Source organism: Triturus cristatus, chromosome 12 (genome assembly GCF_964204655.1).
Source record: "Triturus cristatus chromosome 12, aTriCri1.1, whole genome shotgun sequence".
Classification (NCBI taxonomy): Eukaryota; Metazoa; Chordata; class Amphibia; order Caudata; family Salamandridae; genus Triturus; species Triturus cristatus.
The window spans coordinates 525257640-525284404 of NC_140595.1; the positions used below are offsets into that span (position 1 = coordinate 525257640).

The 26765-nt window shown below is 42.8% G+C and overlaps 1 protein-coding gene across 1 annotated transcript in view; it reads left to right on the forward strand.

The window, feature by feature from the left end:
* NECAB2 (N-terminal EF-hand calcium binding protein 2) overlaps positions 1 to 26765 on the forward strand; it is a 1135462-nt gene that overhangs the window by 990540 nt on the left and 118157 nt on the right. Inside the window, exon 9 of the mRNA XM_085637926.1 lies at positions 5166 to 5222. Within this exon, the coding sequence (XP_085494052.1) occupies positions 5166 to 5222 (57 nt within the window). The remainder of the gene's footprint in view (positions 1 to 5165; positions 5223 to 26765) is intronic.

The following is a 26765-nucleotide window of genomic DNA, read 5'->3' on the forward strand; positions in this document are numbered from 1 at the left end:
CCTGTTGTATATTTTGTTCTGTATTCAACCCGTCCAGTGTTTGATGTGTAAGAGGCGGCTGTTGAGACTGATTTTTGGTTGGTCACCATTTCTTTCGTTGTTTGCATTGTGGAAACCAATTTCAGATCTGACATGAAGATCATGATCAAGTTTCACATAAAGTTTACAGACTGCTGGGTATGAGCCAGGGCTCCACAGCACTCCACGGTTCATCATGATGTGTTGAGCTAAGTGACGCGTTGCAAATGCCTGCTTGCTAAAAGAACATCTATTTTGAGGAGTTATGCATTTTTATATTTTGATTCTGTTCAGTATCATTGAGTGAATAATGTAGTCAAAAAGGCTGGCAGATCAAGAATGAATAATGCGGGATGTCAGAGTTAAAACCCTCAGACTGAGGAATGATGGCTAAATATGCCAAATCCCAAATGACGTTCACTCAATAGCATCCTTATTGGAAACACCCTCTTACCTTATCTATGAACAATGTTTTACTTACTTATAAGTCACTAACTGTATTCTCTCTTCAGATGGTCATTCTCTTAGAAGGATGCACTGTAGTGATTTCCTCATTTCTGGGCAGCCCTAATTAATCTTTAAAAGTGCATAACTCCTACTTGTGTTCCAAGTAGCTATATCATGATGTTCCAGGCACCTCTATGCGTGTATGCACATGGCATTTCTATAGCGTGAACCTAGCTAAAAGGCAGCAGAGCACTGTACATAATCAAAGGCAATCATAAAGTCAATGAGTAAGAGGAGAGGAAGCTGGGTGGTGGATGGTTAAAGTGGTAACTTGTGGTAAGTATCAAAAGAAGTAAAAAGATAACCTATTGTAATGGCTAATTTATTAGATGTTTTGCTGAAGATGCGAGTCATCCAATAGAAGATGGTTATTGCCTTGGTCAAGCCTGGGCAAACCTTTTGCTCTATAATAAAATGTTCATTTCACAGTGGTATTTCACCTAAAACAGTGAATTTGTCAATTCACAGGTCACCAAATAAGAGTTGATGATGATTACCGTCTAAACACATAAGTTCCATAGCATGGGTCCTTTAATTTTGTTACACAAAACTTTAATCAGGTTTCTTCATAACATTTCAGAACAAATAATCTGAGTTGGCAGGGGTATACTACATTTATGGTGTGGAGGAGGTGACGTAAAACTGAAGTTGAGGAGTTTGAGGTTAATGGGAGATTGAGGACAGGGAGAGTTGTAGGTGAGTTTGAAGTGACGATGAGGGTGGAGGTGAGTTTAAGGTGATGTGGAGCTAAAATGAGGTGAGGAAGGGTGAGACTGAGGTGAGTAATGAGTGAGGCCAGTGTGACGTTGAAGTTAAACTTTATGAGGGACTATGATGTGAATGACGTTGAAGTTGAGGCTGAGATGTGGTGAGTAGAGAGTGAGTTTGAAGTGAGGGTAAGGTCAAGGTGAGGTGAACCTGAAGTGAAGTTGAGGATGAAGTAGAGGTTGAGGGGAGGAAGAGATTGAGGCAAGGCTCAGAGGGAGATGAGATTGAGATGATTGAGAGGTAGGACCAATAATCACTGATGCATCAAGGGCAGCGACCCCCCGTGGCTAGTGGAGTGAGACATCCATGGAGGAGGTTGCATCAGGAACAGAACTGCAGCAACGCTTCTCTCCCCTCCATGGACTTCCACAATGACTCTTATGGACGGAATGGAAACAATGCTCAGTTTGGAAGTGTGCCTCAAAGTCCTACATGGCAAGCTCTGCTTTACCTTTTATGACTGACCTTTGGTAAGATACAGAATGTCTTTTAGGGGCACCCTTACCTCGGGGGTCCAGAGTACACATTTCCAGCTACAAACACAAGGCACACTTCTGTATGATTTTATCTCTTACCTCTTATATTAAAAAAGAACTTGTGAGTGACAGAAAATGGGGCCTGGCTGAGGTTGTCAAAGATTTTACCGAGTGCAGGGCAAGGGTCGTGGATGAACGTGTTACACCAAAGCTGTGTAATTTTCAAGCAATTATAAATGAGTGGTGTTGCATAGATGTACAGGGGGAAGTGGCAGGCTGTTAGGAGTCACGAAACACTGTTTTCAGTCTGCTTTTACACTGGTATACCCTTGAGCATAGGCGCCTAGGGGTACCAACCATCTCCTAGTGTCATAGGTCTTACCCGTAAGAGCTTAGTTTAGTATGGTGCTCAAACACAGCAGCATAAAAGCTAATGAGGCCAGCCATGCACATTGTGCAGTCATTGTCAGCATGCCAGAGGTCAGGGAAAAGGCCCCCCACTCGAAGAATCCCTCAGATACATGATATGTCGTGGAAATGTTTAGGGTAATGCATCTCATTCCTACCTGTAAATGTATTAATCTGTAAAAAGCTAAACATGTGACATGCTTTCATCATTGCAGAGGACACTCTTTTTAGGTCTGGCCTACAGACAGCACTTTGTTTCCCAGACTCATGTAGTCAACCAAATTGATAAATAAAGAAAACATACATGGAGGGGCTTTGAGTCAGCCTTCTTCATCCATTGGTTTACTCAATTGTCATTCAAATGTTAGTTCCGCTTTCCTGAGTATTCAGGAAATGAGCCAGCCCACTTCAGCAACTGGCTATATTTCATTGTGAGTGACAGCAGTTTTTTATGCCCAAATGTGCACATTTGGCAAAAACGAGGTGTACGTCAGTGCTAATATTTTACGCTGCCAATTTTTTTTCTTTTAATTCTTTTACCGTTTAATGTTTTTTAATTTTGTATGTTTAATCTGTTTTCACGTTAAAGTAAATAAAAGCTAATTGTACTTTTTCTGCTCACCAATAAGAATCTTATTTTTCTATGATGTGAATTTAAAACTAAAAGTCTTTCCCAAAGCTTCATTTGTAAAAGAATGAACAGCGGTGCCTAAATCTCTACTCATAGCCCACATCCAGTGCATTTAAATGTTGGTGCGCTGAATACCAACGCTGCACACTCTTATGCATCTTTAATTCACTACCAGACACTCCCTCTACCTTTAACTCACCCTTTTGTGACGGGTTTCAGTCTTACTCTTCCTCCGTCTTTCTGCTTTGTGTGTTTCCCCTCCCCTGCTCACAGTAAAGTGTATGATGCATAACAAATATGTGCTGATCCCCAAAAATGAGTGCCAGTGGCCCCCACCGCCAACTACCGGCTCAAATTAAGCATTGGTGTTTTTTCCATACCTGTTCCAAGAAAACCTGCCTTCCAGGAAGCACCTGTTTGGCTCTAATAAAAATTCTTGTGAAGGTTATTAAAAAAAAAAAGTAATTATTGCAAACACATGGTCACCTCGTTTATTAATAAATGTGTGAATGTGGGTTTATTAGTACAGTTGCTATAAACAACATATAATTGGGCCACATTTATTTTCACTGCCATGGCATGTGTGTGTGTATATAATATCCTATTTATAACCATTGCTGATTTAAGGAAGAGCCATGACTCACAAGAGACTGTGTGTGTTGGTGCCATTCCGCTCCTGCATGTCATTATAAATAAAACACTGTGTGAAATGGAAAAGTCTTTTACTTTTTAACTTCGTGCACCCCGTTATCACACAAAAGCGACACATTTTGGCTCTGAGATTGGGGCTGTTTTAAGTCTAATTCACAAATAACGTTTTTGCAATCTGCACCATTGCAAATCTGGGGGAGGTGGAGGCATATTTTGCACAAGCACTAATTTTCAGAGAGAATTTGTGCAAAATGGACTTCTGCTGAAGCTTCTACCTCCAGTGGAAAGGCTTACTCGGAGGTGTGACAGGAGGTATTATAGGTGGAGGTTCAATGCTAGCAGGGGGCAAGCATGTCCTGTGTCTGCATTGCAGACCTGCACTCCATGTGTGTCAAATGTATGAGTAAAGTAGTACTGAATGGTATTGCCACCCCTAAATTAAGGGTGCAAGTACACTTTTTTGCCTTGACATGTACAGTTCTGCTAAGACCTGTAGTTATCAATGCACTGCAGAGGGTGGCGGGCACTGAAAGCCAATTGAAATCCTCCTATTTCTGCCAATAGCATAATGAAACTTGGGGGTCCCCCCCTACAAAGTCCATGTACCCCCCTATTTCTGCCAGTGGCATAATGAAACTTGAGGGTCCCCCCCATGCAAAGTCCACGTAGGGCCCCCACCCCCACACTCTCCGGATCCAGTCAGGAGCTTGCGGGACAAGGGCCCACAGCCCGTGCACAGTGCTGGAGGGGGCCCCCTGGAGCTCGCCCCCTCCACACTGCGGGGGCTGAGGGGGGGGGCTATTGTTACGTCACTGATTTCTGCAGCTAAGTGTCACACGGAAGCCATTGAATTCAGTACTGCAGCTGTGATGCACAGAGGGCCTGGCATAGAATGGTATCTGTGGCCTCTGGCTAGCAGTCCCTCATCAAACGGGTCCCTATGATCAGTTGTGACTTGGGGCTCAGAAACCACACCTGCACCATGCTGACTGCATGTCTGTGCCACTCAAACGGCAGACCCAGCCTCAAGGTTTGGGCCCACGCTTCCAGTCTCATGCTTTTATGTTTGTACTCTGGTACTTATACTCCATTTGATTCTGCTGTCAATCACTTTTTTACTAAGGCTCAATCAGTAAACACCAAAATCCTCATGTTACTCCCTAAAAACTCAGAATAGGTATTATTTATCGTACCCAGCCCCCCGGTGTTGGATTTGATCAGGTGCGAGACATAACTTCTTAGACAAACTCACAATCAACGCCTTAATGTAACCTAAGAACTGGAAACACTATGTCCCAGTGACATGGGGTCATATGATCACCCCATGTGCACCACAGCCCCTTATTTGGGATGTTTCCCATGTGACACAAACAAGTGCTGTCTCATTGAACCTTTAATATGTCAAACTCTTTTGATTTGGGCCGTGTCTGGGACAAGACCCGTCGCTGCTCCCAGTACTACCAGCAGAGGGCAGTAGATTGCCTGAATAAGCAACTATTCCAGACCAAATGCCAGGAAATGAGGGAAGGGTGTCAAAATGTCAGTTCTCCTAAAATGTTATCCTAGTATGTCAGTGGACGTACCTCTACTGGTTGAGTTCCACTTGAATTTTTATCAAAATTGTCAAAGAGGGTGAATCATTTTACAAAGTGTTGTGGGGGAGTGATTTCTGTCTCAAACGTCTTTGTGTTGTGTGTTTCTTTCAGACTATGTCGTTTGACCTTCACCAGCGCCTCTCGGACAACGACAGCACTGCATCTTCTGTGAGTACGCGCAAGACCTATCGCGATTGTTTGAAGACAGGAGGTCAAACCGGACATTGTCATTTGCTTTTTTTTCTTTCCTGATAAATATTTGAATAATTACTTTATCGTATAACTAAAATCAACCGCCCAAATTATTCACAAAATACAATTGGCTTTCCTTAGTATCATTAATTCGTTTTCTGGCCATAATCTGCTTTGACACAATTCGTATTGCCCTCTTTAATTTGTAAATATATATATATATATATATATATATATATATATATATATATGCGCCTTTCAACCTGTATACACCTACCCCGTATTAAAAATGTTTTCTCGCGCAGAGCATCCTCTCTTGAAAGGAATGTACTCTGAAGAGATTCTGCTAGTACACTTGTTCTTAGAGGTCACGTGTTCCATTGAAAACGATTGTTTCATTCGTCCTAGAAGACAACCCTGTTTATTGTTTTGATTTTCACGTTTGTTTCTGTGTAGATTGCTTATTTTCTTTTGTTATCTAAGCTGTCGTCGTTTTTATGTGTTTTCTTTTAGCACAAAAGTATTTGACGCTCTCTTTTCTGTGGGGTACATAACACTAATTTGATTAATTGATTGTATGCTATAGTCTTAAATGTATTAAGGATTGAATACTGTGAATGTGGATATATGTCCAAAGGCTTCATAAAAACCTGTGAGGTAGCTTGAATGTTGTGCTATTTTAGCGTAAGGATATTAGTGGTGAAACTATAGTGCAGTAGATGTATTCTCTAGTTAGGTGGTATACCTTGTTTTGTACAAGCTTGGTATAATGTTCTGATATGAACAGTGGCGGCCAGCATAGATCTGGAGTGGTGAAGCGGGGGGTGAGGGGGTAAGGAGGTATAATTATAAAAAAAGAAAAATTGACTTACCTCCTCACCATTATGTCCAACATTGTCTCTCCTCCACCAAACAGGAAGCAGCTAGGCTCACAAAAAACCCAATCACAACGCTGCAATGCAGCACTGTGATTGGGTCCCCTAAACCAATCACAACACTACAATGCAGTGCTGTGATTGGTCTGAGCGCAGTGGATCGGCGCTCTGACAGGGACTGGCGGCCTGGGCAAGTTCGCCATGCGTGCTGTAATGCAGCCTGCAGGGAGAGCATGTTAAAGTACTCATGAATGTTTGGCTGGCCCGAGAGGGCCGGTCAAAGCATCATGCGCACTTCAGTGTGCCCACCACTCCTCCCCTGATCTGTCAGCAGAGCACCCCTACCGCAAGCTGGCGCAGCAGGGAAGAATACAATGATAATAACATTGCGGTATTATCATTTTACTTTCTTTTAATGCTGTACGCAGCAGTGGGGCGACAGTCCTCCGCCTTAGCGGAGGAGCCACTGATCCAGCGGAAAGGGGCAAATTCACAGATCCTCCCTGCGTCACAGATCCGTTACCACACTTGTTCATTCACACACACACATTAATTGGTGGGGCCCATAACACCAACATTCACACTGACACACTTGTATCTGCACACAGGAGGATGATGAATCCACTGGACATGTGGGGGGTACCTTATAACCTATAAGGGAAAAAAAGGTATTTTACAGAATATACATTAACATTTGCCACCTATAGATTCCTAATCCCAAACATCAAGGCACTCCACCCACTTGGTCGACGGACCAATTAGTTGGATTGGTTGATGGTGACTTAGAACCAGCTAAAACACATTTTAAGACTCAGAATCCTTTATTTTCTTTTTATCGAAAAACCACAAACTGATATTTAATCAAATATTTGTTTATCTAAATTTTTGTTTGCAATTAATATTAGCATTTGTTTCATCAGAAGTTTAAGAATTTCTAGATCAATTAATTCAAATCGCAGGTCATAATATTTACCTATTCTTGCTATCTGGATTTTCTCTAATTCATTTGGCTCTGCATAACCGTATTAGCCGTTAAATTGTCCAAATAAAGCAGGCCAAAGCTCAAAGTACGAAAGTTCTTTGCTCAGCACGTTACAGTCCCAAAGATCTCCAAAGGACCAGAAATCGTGCAAGCATCTGTCGTCGCCTGTGGGGTCAAAGAGGGTGTGCAGTCAGAGTAACCGCCAAATGCCATCAGGAAAATGGGGAAAGAGAGATGCCCCTCCCTATTTTACTACTCTTTTTATAATACATTTCGGGATAACATGAAACATTTTTAGGCGGAGAAAGTCTGTGATTGGTTGATCAAAACCGTCAGATTTTTAATAAATTGAGTTCTCATGGATTTTGCCAGTTCACTTCCTTATCGAGTGTCTTGTCCTTATTCTACAATGTTTAGATTAGCTTGTATGATCCAATTGTTCATTTAAACCATTTTTTTACTGACTGAGGTTTGGCAGTCCACCAAGATCCTATCCTTGACCGAGGACATTGGGTGCTTAGGACGTTAGGAAGTTCACGACGCCATCTGAGTCTGCGCAGTAGGCATCGCGCTCACGAGACGGTGGCCACTTCTGAACTCAATTTTCGACTCCATTTTAGGGTAGGCCCAAATGTCAATTTAAGCGAAACAAACACAAAAGAATAACTAATACAAAAAAAAATGATGATTTTAATGTTATACCCTCACTAATCCCTTTATGTATTAGTATTTTTCTAGCATATAGCAACATTTAAAGCGATAATATTTACCTTTAGGATCCAATCAGGAATGCAAACATCACGTAAGCAATATAAATCATGCAATATCTAATTACCACAAAAGGTTGAATCAATATCACACACCACACCGTTAGTAAAATTATAATCAGTAAGTTATATAGTTAGTCTTTTCATGCAAAATAGAGGAGGTATACAAAATTGTGTTCTACTTGCTCCATCACCACCAATGGATATGAAAATAATAATATTTGTGTTATCACCTGTGCTGACCAATAAGAAGCTCCTTAGGATAAAATAATACCATACTGCTGCTCTTAAGCAAAACCACAGGGCTAGTTATTGAAACCTTAATGCTGCTCTTCATCTTTGGCAAAATTAACATGTATTGTCCAAAATAATAAGCGAATATTCAAGTTTTAATGTTACCCGCTAGAGATATCTTTCAAAGAATGACCTGATTATGACTGCCTCCTTGGTGGAGTGGTGTCCATATCGATGGGCAGGTGGCCTAGCTGTTCTCCTCTTTCCATCTAGAGTGCCCAGATTCCCCATGTGGTGTCCACATTGAAGGGTAATGGTCCATGGTACATGCAGGTATCTCACTCAGCTGGGGCAGGAAAAGCCAAGGCTGAGCAAGAAGTTATCAGTATATTGGTTATTGTCAAATAAGGGTTTATTGGCCAAGCTTGAGACGGGGTGCTCTCTCTGCAGAATCCATGGAGCGACCACCAAGCAAGTTGTGAGGGAAAAAGCATATAGAATTTTGTAGGAGAGTCCATAGGGTCTATCACAACTCTCAAACTTACATTTATTTTTAATGCAACTAGGTTTCCACCAAGAGCAACAGGCTGCATATAAAAAAAAATACTTTATTTAATCACATGGTTGTCTGCTGACCCCAGCAGGTTACCATCTCTGTGAGGGGATCCAATCACAGTGAGTAACAATTTACAACCAACTTCACGGATGTTGATGAGGTACGTCAAATTGCACTCCACTATGATTCGGAAGCACTTTGTGCATGGACACTGCACACTCACTAGTCAGTACTGTTACTTCCTTGCATTGTGTTCTCACAGACACACATACATTCAGCACACATATTCACTCTGCACACTGTTCAGTACTGTAGCTTTTCTGTGTTGTGCCATGGTATGCTAGTTGCAAAAACACACACTGCCAGTACACACCATTATCATATGAGCACTGCACAACCTGTCATGTATTGTACTTTTTGCAAACCCACATATACCCAACACTCACTGCACAGCACTACATCTCTTGTGTGAGGTATCCCTCCCAGGGATATATACACCCAGTACGTGCACTCACCATGCATGTACTGCACAGCACTGCTCTATCCCTGTACTCTACCCTTCCCAGGCAAACATACAACCAATGCACAGTCATTGCTCCTTCACCGTGCAGCACTTTGCATCTATTTGTTGTAGGCCAAGGGTGAGTTAATCACACAGCAGCAGAACTTTTTTAAAAGGTGAGTGAGACTGTAGGCCTCACTCTAATTACACAGGATAAAAAGGACCTGTTCACTGCTACTGATCACTACGCGGTATGCTGCAACCGCACTGCTCAGGATGCCTATCTCCTGGTGAAGGCAGTAGCCTTCCACCGCTATGAGCATAGTGCTTTGGGCGCCCCTGTCGGTCCAACAAGACCACAATCCATGACACAGGCCTATGTCATGGCGCACATTCATGATCTGTGTTTACCCATGAAAACAAAAATCAGCAGGGATCCAGACCATAGAACAGTTGGGCACTCATGGCAGGGGTACTCATCCATTACCATGCAGAGGACTTTTCCATCTCGTTAGGGGGGTCAGGAAATTTTACACATGAAAAAGGAGATTAAAAGGAATAATAGCATGTATACCACATTTCATAGGTCACAATGCGAAATTCTTACCGAGACTTTACACAGGATAAAAGGACATCATGGTTACTCAAGTCAAAAGGCAAGGTACAATAATACAACACAAACATGCAGAGCAGCACTACACACAAAAAGCTCACCTACTCGCAGGGTCATACAGGTACATGATTTGGATTTTAGGTGTGGCAACTTTGTTTTGTTCTCTCATGGTTTTTGCAAAACTTTATTTTTGGCACTCATCAATCTAAAAAAATCATTGGCTAAAGGTAAAAATATGTTTGGGGTCTCCAAAAAGCACATATTGCCATAGTAGCCCCTGTATTTAAAAGTAACTACTTTGTGTGTGGATAACCGGTTATTACTGTTTCATTATAACCGAATAAAGATTTATTATTAACTACTTTGTGTGTGGATGTGCTCCTTATGAAAGTGCAGCATGCCAAAACTTACAGTAAAGTGAGCCAATGGCTGAAATGAGCTGGCCCAATGCCCCATGAAGCATGCTGGACAAGACGGAAGAAAAATGTGACTGATAAAACAACAGACTAATGGATAAAGTCTGGCTGAAAACCCCCATAACTAACTATAGAATGCAAATCATTTTAATAAAATAATACGGTCTTGACTAACACCATACTTTAAAGAGCCAATCAATCTGGCGTTGGCTGCCAGTCTCTTGCCTGAGCTAAAGCTTTTTTGTAATGATTTTGTAAATCTTTATTACAAATAGTTCAGGAGAATTGAAAAGATAGATGAATATTAAGGCTTACAAAGACCAATAGAAATGGTATATAGTAAGCATTGCCTAAATAAAGACAGACAGACAAACCGGTAGATAGATAGACAGACATGTAATTGGGCAGACAAACAGGCAGAGAGAGTAGCAAGGATGGATGGATAGATGGATAGATTGACAGACAGACCGACACACACACACACAGACAGACAGACAGACAGACAGATAAGGAAATTGGAATAAATGGCACAGCTTCAATTAGCATTCTATAGTTAAAGGTCTATTTATGCACGACATACACGAGCACTGAAAGCAAAGTAGAAATTCGTACAAACAGGGAATACAGGCTAAATTAGTTCACACAAGTATAACTGTAGTCCTCAATTAAAGCACATACTAGCATGATATAGGCATGTGCAGTAATGTACTTCATTGCGTGCATACCATAAATAGGATGGCTTTAAAATGGACAGTTTCCAATGGGCACAGTCTATTATACTGTGAAAGAGCAGAAATCTGATAAATAAAGACCACTCCAAATGGAATTTACAACAGCTTTACAGGAGAAAGGAACTGATAAAGCTGGAATGTTGTACCCTGTCCATGAAGAGCTGGTAGAAAGTGTCCTGTTATCACATCAGGCTCTAAACACAAAGGCAACTCTAAAGTGATAATAAAGGAAAAACAAAAACTCTGGCACTGAACTACCTGGTGTGTGGATGTGAGTCTTGTGAAAAAGCAAAATGCTGTAACTCGAAGTTAAGCTAGCCGGTGGCTGAAGTATCCACGGCCCCATTCTGCATTCCATAGAAGGTGGAATCAAAGTGTGAATGACACAACAAAAGACCAATGGAGGAAGAGAGCTAGCTGAAAGCCCCTTTAAGTAAGTAAGCTATTCACATAATTTGTGAAAAATCAAAAGGTCTTGGCTAAGGTCAGCCAAAAAATGGATGATCGGCCAAAACGAAGGTTCATTTGCCTACCGGAATGTAATGTAAACCTTTTGTGTTAGCTACTGACATTAAACAGAAGTTTCCGATTTTACTAAATCCCCTTTTTTCAACTTTTAAACTATTTTCAGCTTGCCCTTCTAACTCACTTTCATAACATAACTTCAAATTAATCAGGTCTTCATACTCAATAACATTTTCGACAAAAATGGCAGTTTCAAGTTGATAAGGGACCCTGAAGACTTGTGAAACTGATGCGCAGAATGAATACAAGGCTCAAAAGAACTCCTGGCACCAAGGCATAAGGTGGAGTAGGGTCACGTGGACACACAATGTGTCGTGGAGAGGTCGCCTGGCAACAGAATGTGAGGTCACTTGGTACCAGAACATGAAATGGATTGGTATCAACTGGTGACCGAAAGCAAGATGGAGAGAAGTCACACTCGGCATTGAAACAGTGGGATCAACTGGAAACAGGATGTGAGGTGGAGTGGGATCACCTGGCACCAGGACCGGAGATGAGTAGCGTCGCGAAGCAAGAGAAGATGAGTTCTAGTGGCATCACTTAGTGACTGAACAAGAGGTGGAGCGGGATCACATTGCCTCGGAACGTGAGGTGGAGTCACCAAGCACCAGGGCTGGACTGGGAACCAAAACCGGCCTTGGCAAACTGCTGAGCCGGCCCCCGGGGGAGGGGCGGTACGGGGTGCAGCTGAGCAGTTTGCAAGGGCTGGTTTTGGCTGTTTTTGTTACACAGGTGGCTGATATTGCAGGCCCCTGGTAACAAAAACGTCCGCCAGGGGCCCAAATCCGGCCCACCCGAGCGGCCCACCGGGAAAACGCCCGGTGCCCGCTACGGCTAGTCCGGCCTTGCCTAACACCAGGTTGTGAGTTGGAGCTAGTTCAACTGATATGAGAATGTGAGGTGGAGAAGATGTACCTCACAACAATTTGAGTTTTACTGGGGCCCCCTAACAACATTATTATTATTATTATTTTAGTTTTATATAGAGCAAACTCAACTCAATGGTATCAGAGCAGATTACATGAGCACCAGTTGCCACACAGACAGGCACATTAAAAAAAAAATTTAGCACGGAGAGATTCACTTATTTACCCAGACTCACAGAATGTTGAGCGTCCCTGCCCAGACTCGAACTTGGTTCTCCAGCTTCGAGGTCGCCAGCTCTAGCTGTTAGGCCACATCCTCTCCCCAAGTTGGCACACCTGGCACCAGAACATGAGATATGCAGAGGAGTGAGCTGAAAAATATCCCTCTCCCACCAGAGCCGCCTGGTACAAACAAAATAGTCAGTGCACTACTCCGCGAGCAAGTCTCAGCATCGCTGCGCTTCCCAAGATGGATGACGCGTGTTAATGAACCTCTTGGCACCTGCCAGCATCGCCCCGGGCCTGCATTAACGACCACAAATGAGCAACCTAGTCTACTCTTATTGCTTTATAATGATTATCTCTTAAGCACAGGATGTGAGGGTGAATGCTAAGAGGGCACCTCATTAGGGAAAATGATTCGCGTCTTTCTTCAGGATATCTCTGTAAGTGACACCTCCTTAGAGGCATTTGTTGTTAAACGAATTATTTTCTGAAAGATGAGAACCCTGCACCTCGGGATGTATGGCTCAGGGAGTTGCACGTTGAGAGGTGATAGAGAGAACAGCGGCTGGATTGATGCTCTGTGATAGTTACTCTGGAGGGAGATGAATGCAGAGGCGCAACAAGCCTTGGAAGCTACAAAACTAGGCAAGGGGTTGTCTTGACAGCCAGACAATGCAAAGATTCTTGTAAGTACAACTGATTTCAATTGAGGAGGAGCACTGAATCTCCTCAATACCAAAACGAGAAGTCACAAATGGGCGAAACTGTTACATCGCTGCACTCCAGCAAAAATGCAGAGAAAATACCAGTAGACAATAATTTGTGTCACTGGTCGGCGCACTTCTTCTTTTTTAGGTCTCACTGAGTCAGCGCGCATGTGCGCGGTCACGCGCTTCAGCAGAGGTGCCATATGGCGTGATTACTGCTGCGCGTGCACACCACTCGCACACATGCACTGCAAGCTGTGGCCGGCGGTAGCATTTTTAGCTTGCTAATCGCGGCACCGGTGCTTTACTTTTAACATTAAAAGTAAAGCGCCGGTGCCGCGATTATAGCAAAAGTAAAGATATAGAAACAAACATCTATTTCTTTACTTTTGCTATAATCGCGGCACTCGCGCTTTACTTTTAATGTTAAAAGTAAAGCTCCAGTGCCGCGATTATAGCAAAAGTAAAAAAATAGAAACAAACATCTATTTCTTTACTTTTGCTATAATCGCGGCACTCGCGCTTTACTCTTAATGTTAAAAGTAAAGCACCAGTGCCGCAATTAGAAAGAACAAGCATTGGCATAGCCAATAGGTCTCGCTTTAGGGACCTTATAAGTGTTTAGCCATGCAACAGTTGCATAACTAAATACTTATAAGGTCCCAAAAGCGAGACCTATTGGCTTTGCCAATGCTTGTTTTTTAAACTTTTTTTGCAAAATGTCATTCATATAGGTGAATCAGGTAGTCGCCAAGTTAAGTGTGGTGAGGGTGGGGGCAAAGTTAAAGGATAAAATACACAAAAACTAAAAATTCAAAAATTTGGAGATGGTTTGCATGGTTTATAGAGTCATGTATGCTCTCTAGGAAACTACCTTTTATTTATATTACTGATTTATTTAAGATTTTATATTGGGGCAGCAAGGACCAAGGGTCGTTGCAGTGCCTCACAAGAATTATAGGAATTTTGCATTCTTTGATGCCCAATGCGAACACAGAATAGTGGACTGGGCTGTCACTGAATTGATACATGTGGGGCCAGACAAATGGACATAGCAAAGCATAGTGCAGCAAAAAGGAAACTGGCACAACTAATCAGCTTGAAGGATCATAACAGTAGTTTGCAACTTGCTTCACCACTATAGCTGCTAGAACACGAGGGTTGGCTAGTGGGCAGGCTAGGCACAGGGTTGATGAAAGTGTGGCTAGGAAATTGGACCCAACAGAGGATAGTGCAACAGTGATGGAACTGGCACAATTCATCTATATGCAGAAACATGCCAGTGATGTTCACCTGACTGCACCAGTACAGCAGCCACTGAACACAGTGAGGAAGAACCGCAGGGGCACGTCAGTAGCATGCATTTGGCTGCACCACTATAGCTGGCAACAACCCAAGTGAGGAAGAATGGAAGGAACGTGTCAGTAGTATGTATCGTGCTGCACCAGTACAGCAGGAATGTGTCAGTAGTGTGAATCTGGCTGCACCACTACAGTAGGGACGCGTCAGTTGTGTGTATCTGGCTGCACCAGTATAGCTGGCACTGAACAGAGTGAACTAGAACACCAGGATCAGTATTGTGCATCTGGCTGCGCCAATACCACAGGAACGTGTCAGTATTGTGCATCTGGCTGAGCCAATACCACAGGAACGTGTCAGTATCGTGCATCTGGCTGAGCCAATACCACAGGAACGTGTCAGTATCGTGCATCTGGCTGAGCCAATACCACAGGAACGTGTCAGTATCGTGCATCTGGCTGCGCCAATACCACAGGAACGTGTCAGTATTGTGTATCTGGCTGCGCCAATACCACAGAACGTGTCAGTATTGTGCATCTGGCTGAGCCAATACCACAGGAACGTGTCAGTATCGTGCATCTGGCTGAGCCAATACCACAGGAATGTGTCAGTATCGTGCATCTGGTTGAGCCAATACCACAGGAACGTGTCAGTATTGTGCATCTGGCTGCGCCAATACCACAGGAACGTGTGAGTATTGTTCATCTGGCTGCGCCAATACCACAGGAACGTGTCAGTATTCTGCATCTGGCTGCACCAGTATAGCAGGCTCTGGCTAGAGTGAAGAACAACAGGAGGAACATGTTGATAATGTGCATCTTGAAGCTAAACATATGTACATAAGGGTCATAGGGAAAATAATTAAAGACTGAGCAATCTCCAATCCCCAATCAAAGACTTAACAACTGACATGAGATACTCAGTCTATTTAAGCTCAACAGATACCTGATGAGAATCGTGGGATAGAATAGTGAAACTAAAAGTAGAAACCTGAGAGATCAGATAGTTTGTTCATAAATCGGTAAGATGATAGAGTCCATCAGCCCACCCTTATTGGCGGAGCCTCGTCATCTGGACCTATAGGAGAACAGGATTCCGGCCACAGTCTTGACTATTAGGTGATTTTAGACATGACACTTGGGCCCATTTACAATAAACATAGATTTTTTTGCCCCAGTAGTCATTTTTAATTAGCACATGCACTAGAGCACTGCACATATTTTTTGGAGTTCACATAGTTGGAACATACATCTGGTTAAGAGTTTCTTCAGGAGTATCAGGGTCAGGTTCCCAGCAGGGCAGGGTGGCTCAAGACTGTGGCCGGAATCCTGTTGTGACACTGTTTAAATGTTTTTCACGTTGGCACCAACACCGCAGGCCTGCAGACAGTAATACCAATGTGCACTCATAACATTATAGTAGGAAAAATAAATATCTACATTCCCCAGCAGACAGAAACACGTTTAAAAGCCCAAAGAGAAATTATATTAAAATCAGTATTTGGGTGATCTCCATTGAGGATGATGTATCTGATGATGTCAATGACAAGGGTGCGTGGGCCGACGATTGTGGATAACTCCAGCAAACAAAGACAAGCATTTGCAATGCAATAGGTCTCGCATTTGCAAAAGTTTAAGCTATTGGCATTGTTCATGACAATGCCTTTTTTTAATCTATTTTATAAAACAAACACATAAATAAATGCCATTATCATTTACAATGCCAATAGCTAGTGTTGCATTATTATTAGCAATGCCAACTGCTCACACTTTTATAATGCGAGACCTATTGCATTGCAAATGCTTGTTATTTTTCCCATCAGACTTTCTTGGTTAGAAGAGACATCCCAAAGTACTTCAATACAATTATGATATTGTAAAATGTTGTATGTGGAACGACAAAACTAGTTTAGGATGGGGCAAATTGTATCTGTCCATGCCATACTAGCGATTCACTGGAAAATCCGACTGCTCAGTCATTTTTCAAAATGTTCAAGAGCTGAAGAGGGGAAGCACACAGGAGAATGTATTGACCCTATGTAGGAAATACATAGACATTTGCTCAAATCTTCTGCCTGAATGCTCCTGCTAGAAATGACTTTTTGAACGGCTGTAACCAATCAGTCTACTGATTTGACCTCCAGGGATATTGCCATCTGACTCTCCTGTGGTCAGTCTGCTTTGCCTGACAATTGGAAAACTTAGGAGTGGCTGGACTAAAAGAACCTAGGACCTGAGGGAGATGCTTGACAGCAAAGAATTTCTAATTAACTCATAGTGCTGAGTGGATTATGAATTTTGAGGAAAGAAGTGCTAACTTCTTGATTGGTGGATCCTTCTGTGTAACCCAGGCCTGTAACAGAGTGCTTGAAAAAAGTTTTACCTGAAACAGCACAATCCTGGGGCAGCAGGGAAGAATCTTAGCTATGGTTTGATTTGAGAGGAGGGAACACCCTAATATCTTTTATCAACAGGTCTGAATGAAGGGAAACATGCCCTAAAGAATTTGTTTAAGATCACAGATAAGGAAGTGGCGCCTTTGCTTTCTTGCATTTTTTGAGTTTGAAACTCAGCATCAGTCGCCAACCCTGCATTCCACTGTGACTATCAGAACTTCTTTGACCCAATAGGAACGTTTTTTAACCTCTAAGGTGGGTGTAGTGGGATTGCGAATCAAGGACATGTGACTTTAGAGCAGCCGTGCCAGATACAGACCTCTTGCATAGATACTGGTTTTCAAAACTTTGCACCCTGGCCAATTTCACAAAGGGTAAAAAGTACTATTAATGTCAATAACTTACTTTTTATGGACACATTCTGTTGCAAACATGTTTTATGTGGTGCAACCTTTGTATTATGTGGAGCAACCTTTTGCATTCCTGTTTATAGTAGACATTTTCACAAATGTCACAAACGTTTATGAGGAAAATTATAATTTCAAACACCCGTAATCTGCGAACAATGGATGAAACGGATCTTTAGGATCATTTCAAATCCTGCAGGTACAAAGGTTTAACCAGGCAGTCCTCCGTTTTTCGGCATCCATCGCTGCATGTTAGCTGATCTTTTTTTGGAAACGAGTCCTGCATAGAGCCTTTTATGCGGATGTCTGGAGCTCTCTCAGAGGAGTCCTACAATTGCTATTGAACTCCTGCAGACCTTCGTGACTACTGTCTGTTGGTTGGTTCCATTTTAATTTTTCCATGAACCAAAATTGTATTTGAAATTCAGATATGCCAATTTTAAGCCAGTTGTGGACACTTACTCTTGGTCTAAGTTTGTGTCATGGACTGGTCAGGTTATGACGCTTTCAACCAGATGCTGGAAATTCAGTGAGAACTCACACAAGACAAATCCATCCTCCTGGAGCCTTATCTGGCTTTAAGGCCTTTTTTACAGTTTGGTGGACAGGATATTCTATCACAAATGTGGTGGATGTCCTGTTCACTGTACTGCAAGCGCATTATAGTCTTTGGCACTTGTAATTCGGTGGGCAGAATATCTGGCAACCTTTTGGCAGAGTATTCGATCCACCAAACTTGCAAAAAGGCACTGGAGGCATATTTAGTCTCCAATAGGCGATGCAGGACACATACTCTATAAAGCTTTGTAATAGTGAATGCAGAATCGTTCACTAGGATAAACCCACAACTTGTACATCACTACGTGAACTTATAGGTTGATCACATGGGGATCCTTCCTTAGCCTCACTCAGTACTAAGAAGGACATTTAGGGGCTGATTACAAGTGTGGCGGGAGGAAAGCGAGCCCGCAGCAGCGGCGGTCCATTAAACACTGCCAAGCCGGCGGCGTCTCACCCATCGCATCACTAGGTGACTGATGGGCTGGCAGTGTATGATCTGTGCATGCATGGCGGATGCGTGCTTTGGCTCTGCTACAGAACCTGAAGCAGTTGCCGGCCATGCAGCACTGCCCCTAGCAAGTTGAGTGCCATGTTTCTTGCAGCACGTACTGCATGCAAAACAGTTCACACGAACGACCCAACAGCATCGGGCAAACAGTGCTGACACCGGCAACTTATTTCAAGGGCAAACTGCCCTAGAGGTAGTTGTGGCCTCCAACATCTGACTTTCTGACGACATTTTCATGGCAGTGTCCCCGCCATGGAAATGTGGCGAAGCCGCCACCGCCTCCATTGACCGCCGCTGCCCACACCACCGCCGCCGTGGGAGCTATGATCTTGGTGGTGGCGGTGGTTGGACTGCCAACAAAGGTACGGCGGTTCCAGAACTGCTGTACTCTTAATCAGGACATTAGAAACATTTTTACTATTTTTACTGTTTCATTGCTTTGCTAGGCAAAATTTTTCGATTTATTTTCAGTTGCATCACAATTCTTTTCCTACAACGTTTGAACCCGTGATCAATTTTGATTCATTTTTGGAAAGTTAGACTTGGTGTGGACATTTACATTATTTGTGAATTAACTCTTTTAGTGTTTGGTGGATTGTTACTCACACACCTCATGCAATTTTCTCTAACGACTGCATTGCTCCTCAGGCCAAATACCAAAGGTGAAGCATGGTTACCCACATTGAAATCTGTTCACATCTGTCAATACTTCTGTTTTGCAGTGGGAGAGGTAGGCCATAAAGCTCACAAAAAGTGAAGCATTTCAAACCTAAAGTCTAGCTGTTTCCTTGCAATAAGCTTTGTTTACAGAAGGAAGAGTTGTCTTGTACTAACATGGTGTCTTGTTGCTCAAGGGCATCAGCGAATAACCACTCCCAGGCATCGACATGAGTATTCACGGTTGGATCAGGGCCCATCACTTAGATTTTGTCTGAAATTTCCCCTGATAACAACTAAAGTCAATAATGGTTCTGAAAAGTTCTTGTTATTAATATTAAATGAGCTTGAAATTGCGCACAAGGCTTCTCTTAGGGCAAGGCACAAATAAGCAAACACTTGGTGCTCTGCCATCAGATGGAATCAACATATCCATGCAAGTAGCAAGTGTTGTCCTATTGCAGGCAATGAGAAGAAAATGTCAATTTACCCATGGTGGTAAAAAACCTTGCCTCTGGCCCACCGTCTGTTACAATCTGACCCTCAAACTGCTAACCCACTGTTGAATATGACCATAACCGGACCAGAAAAAACAATTTCTAACCTTGGTATACATTTCACACCTAACAACTCCTTATCACCATGAATTAACCTAGAGCTGCAGATCTCCAAGGTACAGAGCAAATGCATCAGAGCAACCAGTCTGTCATTCATGCAGTAGTCCAGTGGCGGCTGGCACCGTTTAAGAGCGGTGAGGGGTGTGGGTCTGGTAAGTCAACAGACGACGAGATAAGTTAATTTTTTTTTTTTTTTAAAGAGACCACTAACCTTGCGCTTGCCGCATCGCCGACTCGACAAGTAAGTTGTTTTTAATTTTTTTAATTTAACTTATCCCTTCGTATGTCAAATTTTCCCGACCCCCACCCCACCCGACACACCCCTCTTACCTGTGCTAGCCGCCACTGCACTATTCTCGCCACACTCCATGCAACAGACGTATCCTTACGTGCACACCATGACTCAAATTATTCACAATCATGTTCCCACTCACCTCTTTTTCTTGGTTCACACTAACAGGCTAATTCACATATAGCCATCCCTTTACAACAACCTACCAATAACTCCCCCACTCTCTATCTGTCCTGTGACCCCTCACTTTCTGGTTATGTTAACTTATCCCTGAAGCCTCGCTCTCTATTCCTCTAACAGGTCTCTCAACTCACTTTCTAGCTCTCTTTGTCCAATAAAGTCATATTACATGATGCATTCTGTGAGCCTGAAGTACAGAAGTATGTATGAGAATGGAGAAAATAAGCCTGACAACCCTAAAGCGGCGAGGCAATTAAGAGGTGGTGACACTGAAGACACAATCGTCCACCTGTATGACCTGAATAGTATTGAGCTGGATGTCCTAGAAGACCAGGGACAAATTTGCTTCACCACCACAGCAACCTGTGGACGTGGGTAAGAAACAATAAAAGCAGCCACCCAATCACTCACATGACTGAAAAACAATCGTATCCCCAAAGGTTGTTTTAAAGTTCCAAGACCCAATCTCGCTAGGGATACATCCGCTGAGATAGTCCACTTTCTCACACAATGGCTTTGGGAAGTAAGACAGTAAAGACAGGCCTAGCAGCAGCTCTCTGCCCTCATCTGCAGGTGAATCAGAAACAGCGGGCAAAATGCCTGCAATTTAACTGCACACAAAGCATTACCCAGCATGCATTTCAGCTCGGCTTGTAAGGACTTGATTGATTGTGGATGGCATAAAGACCAGATCTTCTTCAGAAATTCTCAAGTAGTCCACACTGACATGTAACATCATGGCAATGTAATGAGAGGCAATGTTACTATTATAGACATCTCTACACTACAGCCTCGTAAGGTACGCTCACTCAGCAACAGCGCTAACTTTAATAAGAAACTCATGGAAATAGGGTCTCAGAGATGAATCTCATTCATTTTACAGCACGGTCCAGTAATTGCCCCCCCCAGAAAAGGTGGAAATATTGGATGCTTGCTGTGGAGTTCCTTTTGATTAAAGCAGAGAGCCAGGAAAAAGAGGTGTCGCACCCAATATTCCTTGGCTGTAACCCGCTCATTTCTAGCCTATTCATTTCCGCACATGTCAGTGGCTATGGCTCAATTCTTGTTTATTTGCCACATAGAAATCCAGTTTTATTGCAAGGCTGTAGAGATTGGTATTGTCCTGAATGGTCTTGAGAACAGGATCATGTTCTCCTTCTTGGCTAAAATGAGCAGGAAATATGTGAACGAGCACTAACCGCAGATCAAATCCTTCTGTCTTTGAGAGTTTGATTCAAAGGAATTCATAGTCCTTGAGTATGAAGATTCATTCTTGGTGCTGCCTGGTCTTCAGCAGCCACACTATCTAAGAGGGGGACAATGCACCAGATGTACCCTGAGTTTCAAATACCCGGATTTAGAATACATAGAAGATAACAAGATAAAACGAACTCTAACATATAAAACAGGTTTAAGGATAAGGTATCACCCTCACCCAACCAAGATGAAGGATCCTGAGTTTAGTAAATTTTACTGCTAGGGTGCTGCTTCTAGCCCATACTGACTGCACTACTCCTGTAATTCTACCAGCTACCACTCTAACTTAGGTTCTTTTAGAACTTACAGGCACATGCATAAAAGCTTTTTGCGATCGCAAAAGGAGCGAATCGCAAAAATCGGCCGTTTGCGATCGCAAAAATAGCTTTTGCGATGCATGAAACAACTTGCCACTCATAATTTAAGAAATCGCAAATTTTTGTAATTTCTTAAATTGCGATTGCATTTAAGGAATCGCAAATTGCGATTCCTTAACTGCAATGCAAGATGCCTTTAAAAATAGCGATTTCGCTATTTGGGCCCGCTATTTACCGTGGAATCATACCACATGGTAAATAGCAAAAAATTTGAAAAATGCGCTAAAGTGCATTTTCAAAGTCGTAGGTTACACACACACATGTGTGTGCGCAACATTTGTGCACAGATCGATTTCAGGGGTGCAACGGGGTGTCGTCTTGACACCCTTGCACCCTTGAAAATGCATTCTCAATTTGCGATTCTCTAATTGAGAATCGCAAATTGAGAATGTCTTCCCATTGATTCCTATGGGCCTCTTGGCCCATAGGAATGAACGGGGAGGTATTCCTTAATTGCGACTCGCAATTTGGGAGTCGCAATTAAGGAATGTTTAGAAATCGCTATTTTTCCAGCGATTTCTACATGCATAGGCTTTTGCGATTCCTTAATTGCGATTCCTTAAAAATCGCAAATAAGGAATCGCAACAGCCAATATTGATGCATGTGCCTGTAAGTATCTCGAAATAGGTGAAGCTCCACCGAACACTGAATAGCTCACAATAAACACATCCAATAAAATCCAGTCATTTTATTGAATCCAGTGTGACTTAAATCACATATTTTCAACTTTAGCAGCTGAAATGTACCCAGCAGCGTCCATCTTTCTCAGAGTCTGGCACAATTCATTTCGAAGGAAGGCAAGTGTTACTTTGTAACCTTATGTGAATACTCAGGCCGGTGTATCTACCTAACGACACAAAGTAACTTTTTTCTCTGTTTTTAACTGAAATGTGTCAGAGCAAAGGGAAACACAGTGGCATGAAAGGGTTACATTTCAGCTGTTCATGTTGGTAAAACAAAAAGTGAATTTGGACAAAATACAATGACTGAATGATTCTTGGATTTTGTACTGGGTCATTCCATGGGCAACATGCCTATTGGTTGGAAGTTCCTCTTTAACCTTTTACTTGTTGTAGAAGTTGGGTGATAGTGACTTTTGTAAATCAATTTGGAGCAATATGTTACAGTCTAGATTTCCATTCAAGATTGTTTAAAAATAGTATAATAGCCATCGCCAGGGCCACTTCCATTGATATCATTCGTTACAAAGGGGGTGTCATATCTATGATGTGCTGAATGACACCTCCTAGGAAATACCTAGATTAGCCTAAATCTCCAACCCCGATGGGAATTGCCGTGTTGCTGTTAGTCAAAGCTGTTCTAATCAAAACATTAGCAGCACCTGAGCATAAATGGTGGGGGCTTCTTCTCTAGCAGCTTCAATACCCAACTATGACCTTTACAAAAAATACATGTCAATGTATCTGTCTGTAAAATTGTTTCAACCATCTCACACACAAGCACCACTTTTCAACTTCACTTTTGTGAACTTTTTGCAGTTAAACGTAGGCCAAGTAAAACATGTTGAAACTTGTCAGAGGGTTAACATTTTGACACAAATACCCATGTAATAAATATTTAGCAATTTATATCTTATGTCAAACGTGTTCCCTTACTTTCAAAATAGAAAACCAGGTTGTGGTACAGGCAAACTATAGAGGGCCCTAATCACAAAGGTATTTTCAGTCATAAATGTAAATTTGTGGGTGAAGGACCCTTGTTTACATCTTTCAGTAATTTGCAAGCTCTTAATGTACTTCCAGAGTAACAAGGAAAATCTAAATATTTGATCTACCGTTCCTACCTCGGATTTAAACCCGGCCTGGAACGGTGAGAGGACATCAAAGTTGGTAGCCCAAGCCTAGAGTTTGGCCAAGACCTCGGCAAAACACCACCTGCAAGTTGTCAATAAGGCTGATAGGCCTATAATTGTTTGAAGCTGATCTGGTAACCTTTTTCAAAATTGAAATAATCACAACTCCTCTCTATGAATCAGGGAGAAGAGCACCTGAGATGATGGAATTGGGCAAGATGTTGCTCTCAGGGGTTCAGATCTTGATCTACGAACAGTACAAGTCACCAGGAGTACGGTCTAGCCCCCGTGCTTCACCCGGTTTTAGAGATAAAATTGCTTCCTTAGAATCCTCTAGAGAAAAAACAATAGAATCAAGCATCGTATCACTGAATCTGTGTTAACCTGGGAGTGTAAGACAGGGTTTGAAGGCAGCTGGGCTAGGGATGGTGTAGAATAAAGATTACTAACATGTTGACACACAATAGGGAACATCCTTCCTTTTGGAAGCTTCTAATAGATCCTGCCAATTTTCCTCATGCCAACTCTTCTTACTGGCCTATAGCACCTTTTTGTACAGGTTCCTTGCCTCACAAATCTGCTGGGGGCATAGAGATCTAATAGCAATTAGTAGATTTGAATTGGCCTGTCTGTAGTCTTTAGAGAAGTAGGGGGCAGATTCAGAGGTGGCCCTCTTATGATTGTTGGTGCCCACATCCACTTCAAAAAGACAGTTTAAGGAGGAGAAGAAGTGGCCATGAATAATAGTAATGGGTATGTCCTCTATATCGACATCCTCATATGGATAGAGAGCTAAATTGTAGCGATTGTAGATAGAAGCAAGCCGCAAAGGGCAAGAATTCATTTTAGGCCACTTAATGGCCCTCCTGGAGTTCCCAATGATTACATCCCCAGGTAATCTGCGCTGATCCAGAATCTCATGCAGCCCTTCTTTAAGTGTTAGGTGGAGATGATTGTGATCACTTTCCAGCCTAACAGTAACACAAAAGTCCACCAACTATTCTCATAGGTCGAGAGATAACAATATGTAGTTTATTCAACATTCGGCTAGGTCCCTGATGAATGTACAAACCCTCATATGGTCAGAATCTGTCCTGCCATTACATGCCCCAACCCTATGAGCAATAGCGAACAGGGCCAACCGCGTGGCCACTACAGGGCATATTTTTAATGGGGGGAGGGCATTCAATCCCGGAATACCCAGGGCCGAATCCTCTGCTTTAGTTACCAGTGAGAAGCAGTCGAGTGGCTCAAAAGTGCTGTTAAAATCGCCCCAGATGATAAGCTTTGGTTTGTACGTCAAGAAATCTAGGTGATTGTCAAAGATAGACAGTATAAGTAATGGACAGTTGGAACCCACACTACGTTGTAGATGTTATAAATGTTAATAGAGGGCCCTTTACTAGCCCTTAAAGACAACCGTAGGACATTCGGTTACTCGATTTGGAGATGCTCAATATTCCAGTCAAGGGAGATTTTGACCTTTATCAAAAGGCCCCCAAGAGGGGCGACCAGAGGAAGAAGGGAGTGCATCAACAGAAAAGGTTGCAAAGCCAGATCTATGAAGCAGCTCTAAGTCCCTCCCTTCTCTTGGAAGAGGAAGAGATGGAAAGAATTGATAAAATCACCCCAGAATCGGTCACTAAGCTTACTTTGTAAGGCTGCCAAATTCCAGGAGAGAATCTTCAGTTGTGCCCGGGTCTTGACTGATCCAGGGCAGTGGCCAAAGGACCGTCCCTACCCTCTAGAACAGTGTCTGCCACTGCTGCCCTTGGGACAGGAAAACTACAGGGGCAGCCTTGATAGGCACCACAACAGGGATTCCTTGTATGACTGCAGATTGTAGTCAGTCAACACCACTCAATGGTCGTTCTCTTCTAGTGGCACTCTCCCTTGATCATAAATCACAGACTCTCCCATTAGTGTCACCAAACACAAGCTGAATCCCAGTGTCTGTGGTGCAGATCTCTCGTGCTTCGATTGCCTGCAAACTATCTAGGATCTCCCTGGAGCCCACTGAGACGATAATGGTGTCACACGACTCAAGCTCTAAGGAGTATCTATGGGCACTCAAACTATCTTGCATAATGGTCGACTTACACTGGTAGTGGCCCTTAACCAATGTAAAACTTTATTGTGTAAAGATTCCCTCTCCTCAAAGTGTTCCCTTCCCAATTTCGAGTACATTAATTAGCTTGAAGTTGTAGTGCCTTGCTAAGCCTGGGCTTGATTGGTTTCTCTCGACGGGTAAAGTCACAAGTGTCACTAGACATGAATCCCACCTGAGACCCTCTTCTATATGGCAATGCAGAAAAACCTGGAACAGTAGTTTTTACTAGGACCTGCTAGACTAAAATGACCAGATGCATTACGGCTACAGTTACAGATCCCCTTAGCATTTGGTCCAAGTTGCCCTCCCTGAAGCACAAAGATCAGAGGTAAATGATCGGAACATGCTCATGCTGACCTTCCAGTATCCAGAGGTTCCCTGGTTCTAAACTCCCCAGACATATCAATGATAGGGGGGGGCAAGAGATAAAGACAGGGTTGGACAGACTATGGCCCCCTGCTGTGAATTGCTCAGAGCTAGAGTTTATGTTGCAATATTCAGTTTGAATTCCAGGGATTTGACTACCTCTTTTAGACCAGCTATTTCATCATGCAGTGCCATAACTATTTCATACAGGTTAGATGTTGCGTGACTGAGTAGTAATGCTATCCTCCGTGCCCCCTCAAACAGCTCAATATGCACTTTCCATCACAGGGCTGTACTTGTTGGAACAAACTATTTCCGGTTCTAGTGCGGGCATGTGGCACGCCAGGGTGGGGTCACCATCTGTGTCGGTAATAGGTGCAGACGTTATGAGTGCGGCTGATTTGCTTCTGCCCATCTGTACCCTATTGGGCTTCTTCCCAAAAATATCGGGAAGGGTAACTTTAGCACTCTTCCCTGATCTGCGAGTTGTACAATGTGTGGGAGAGTTAAGTTTTGTCTCAACCTCCTCTATAAAGTCAATAATTTGACTGAGGGTGCTGGAACCTCTGGCCCCCCTAGCAGAGGTTTAGGTTTGTTTGCGGGCGGGGCAGCATCAGCAGCTTTCTGCTTCCCCATAGCAATCAGCCTGCCATTTAAAGATGTGATAGCAATCAGTTTGC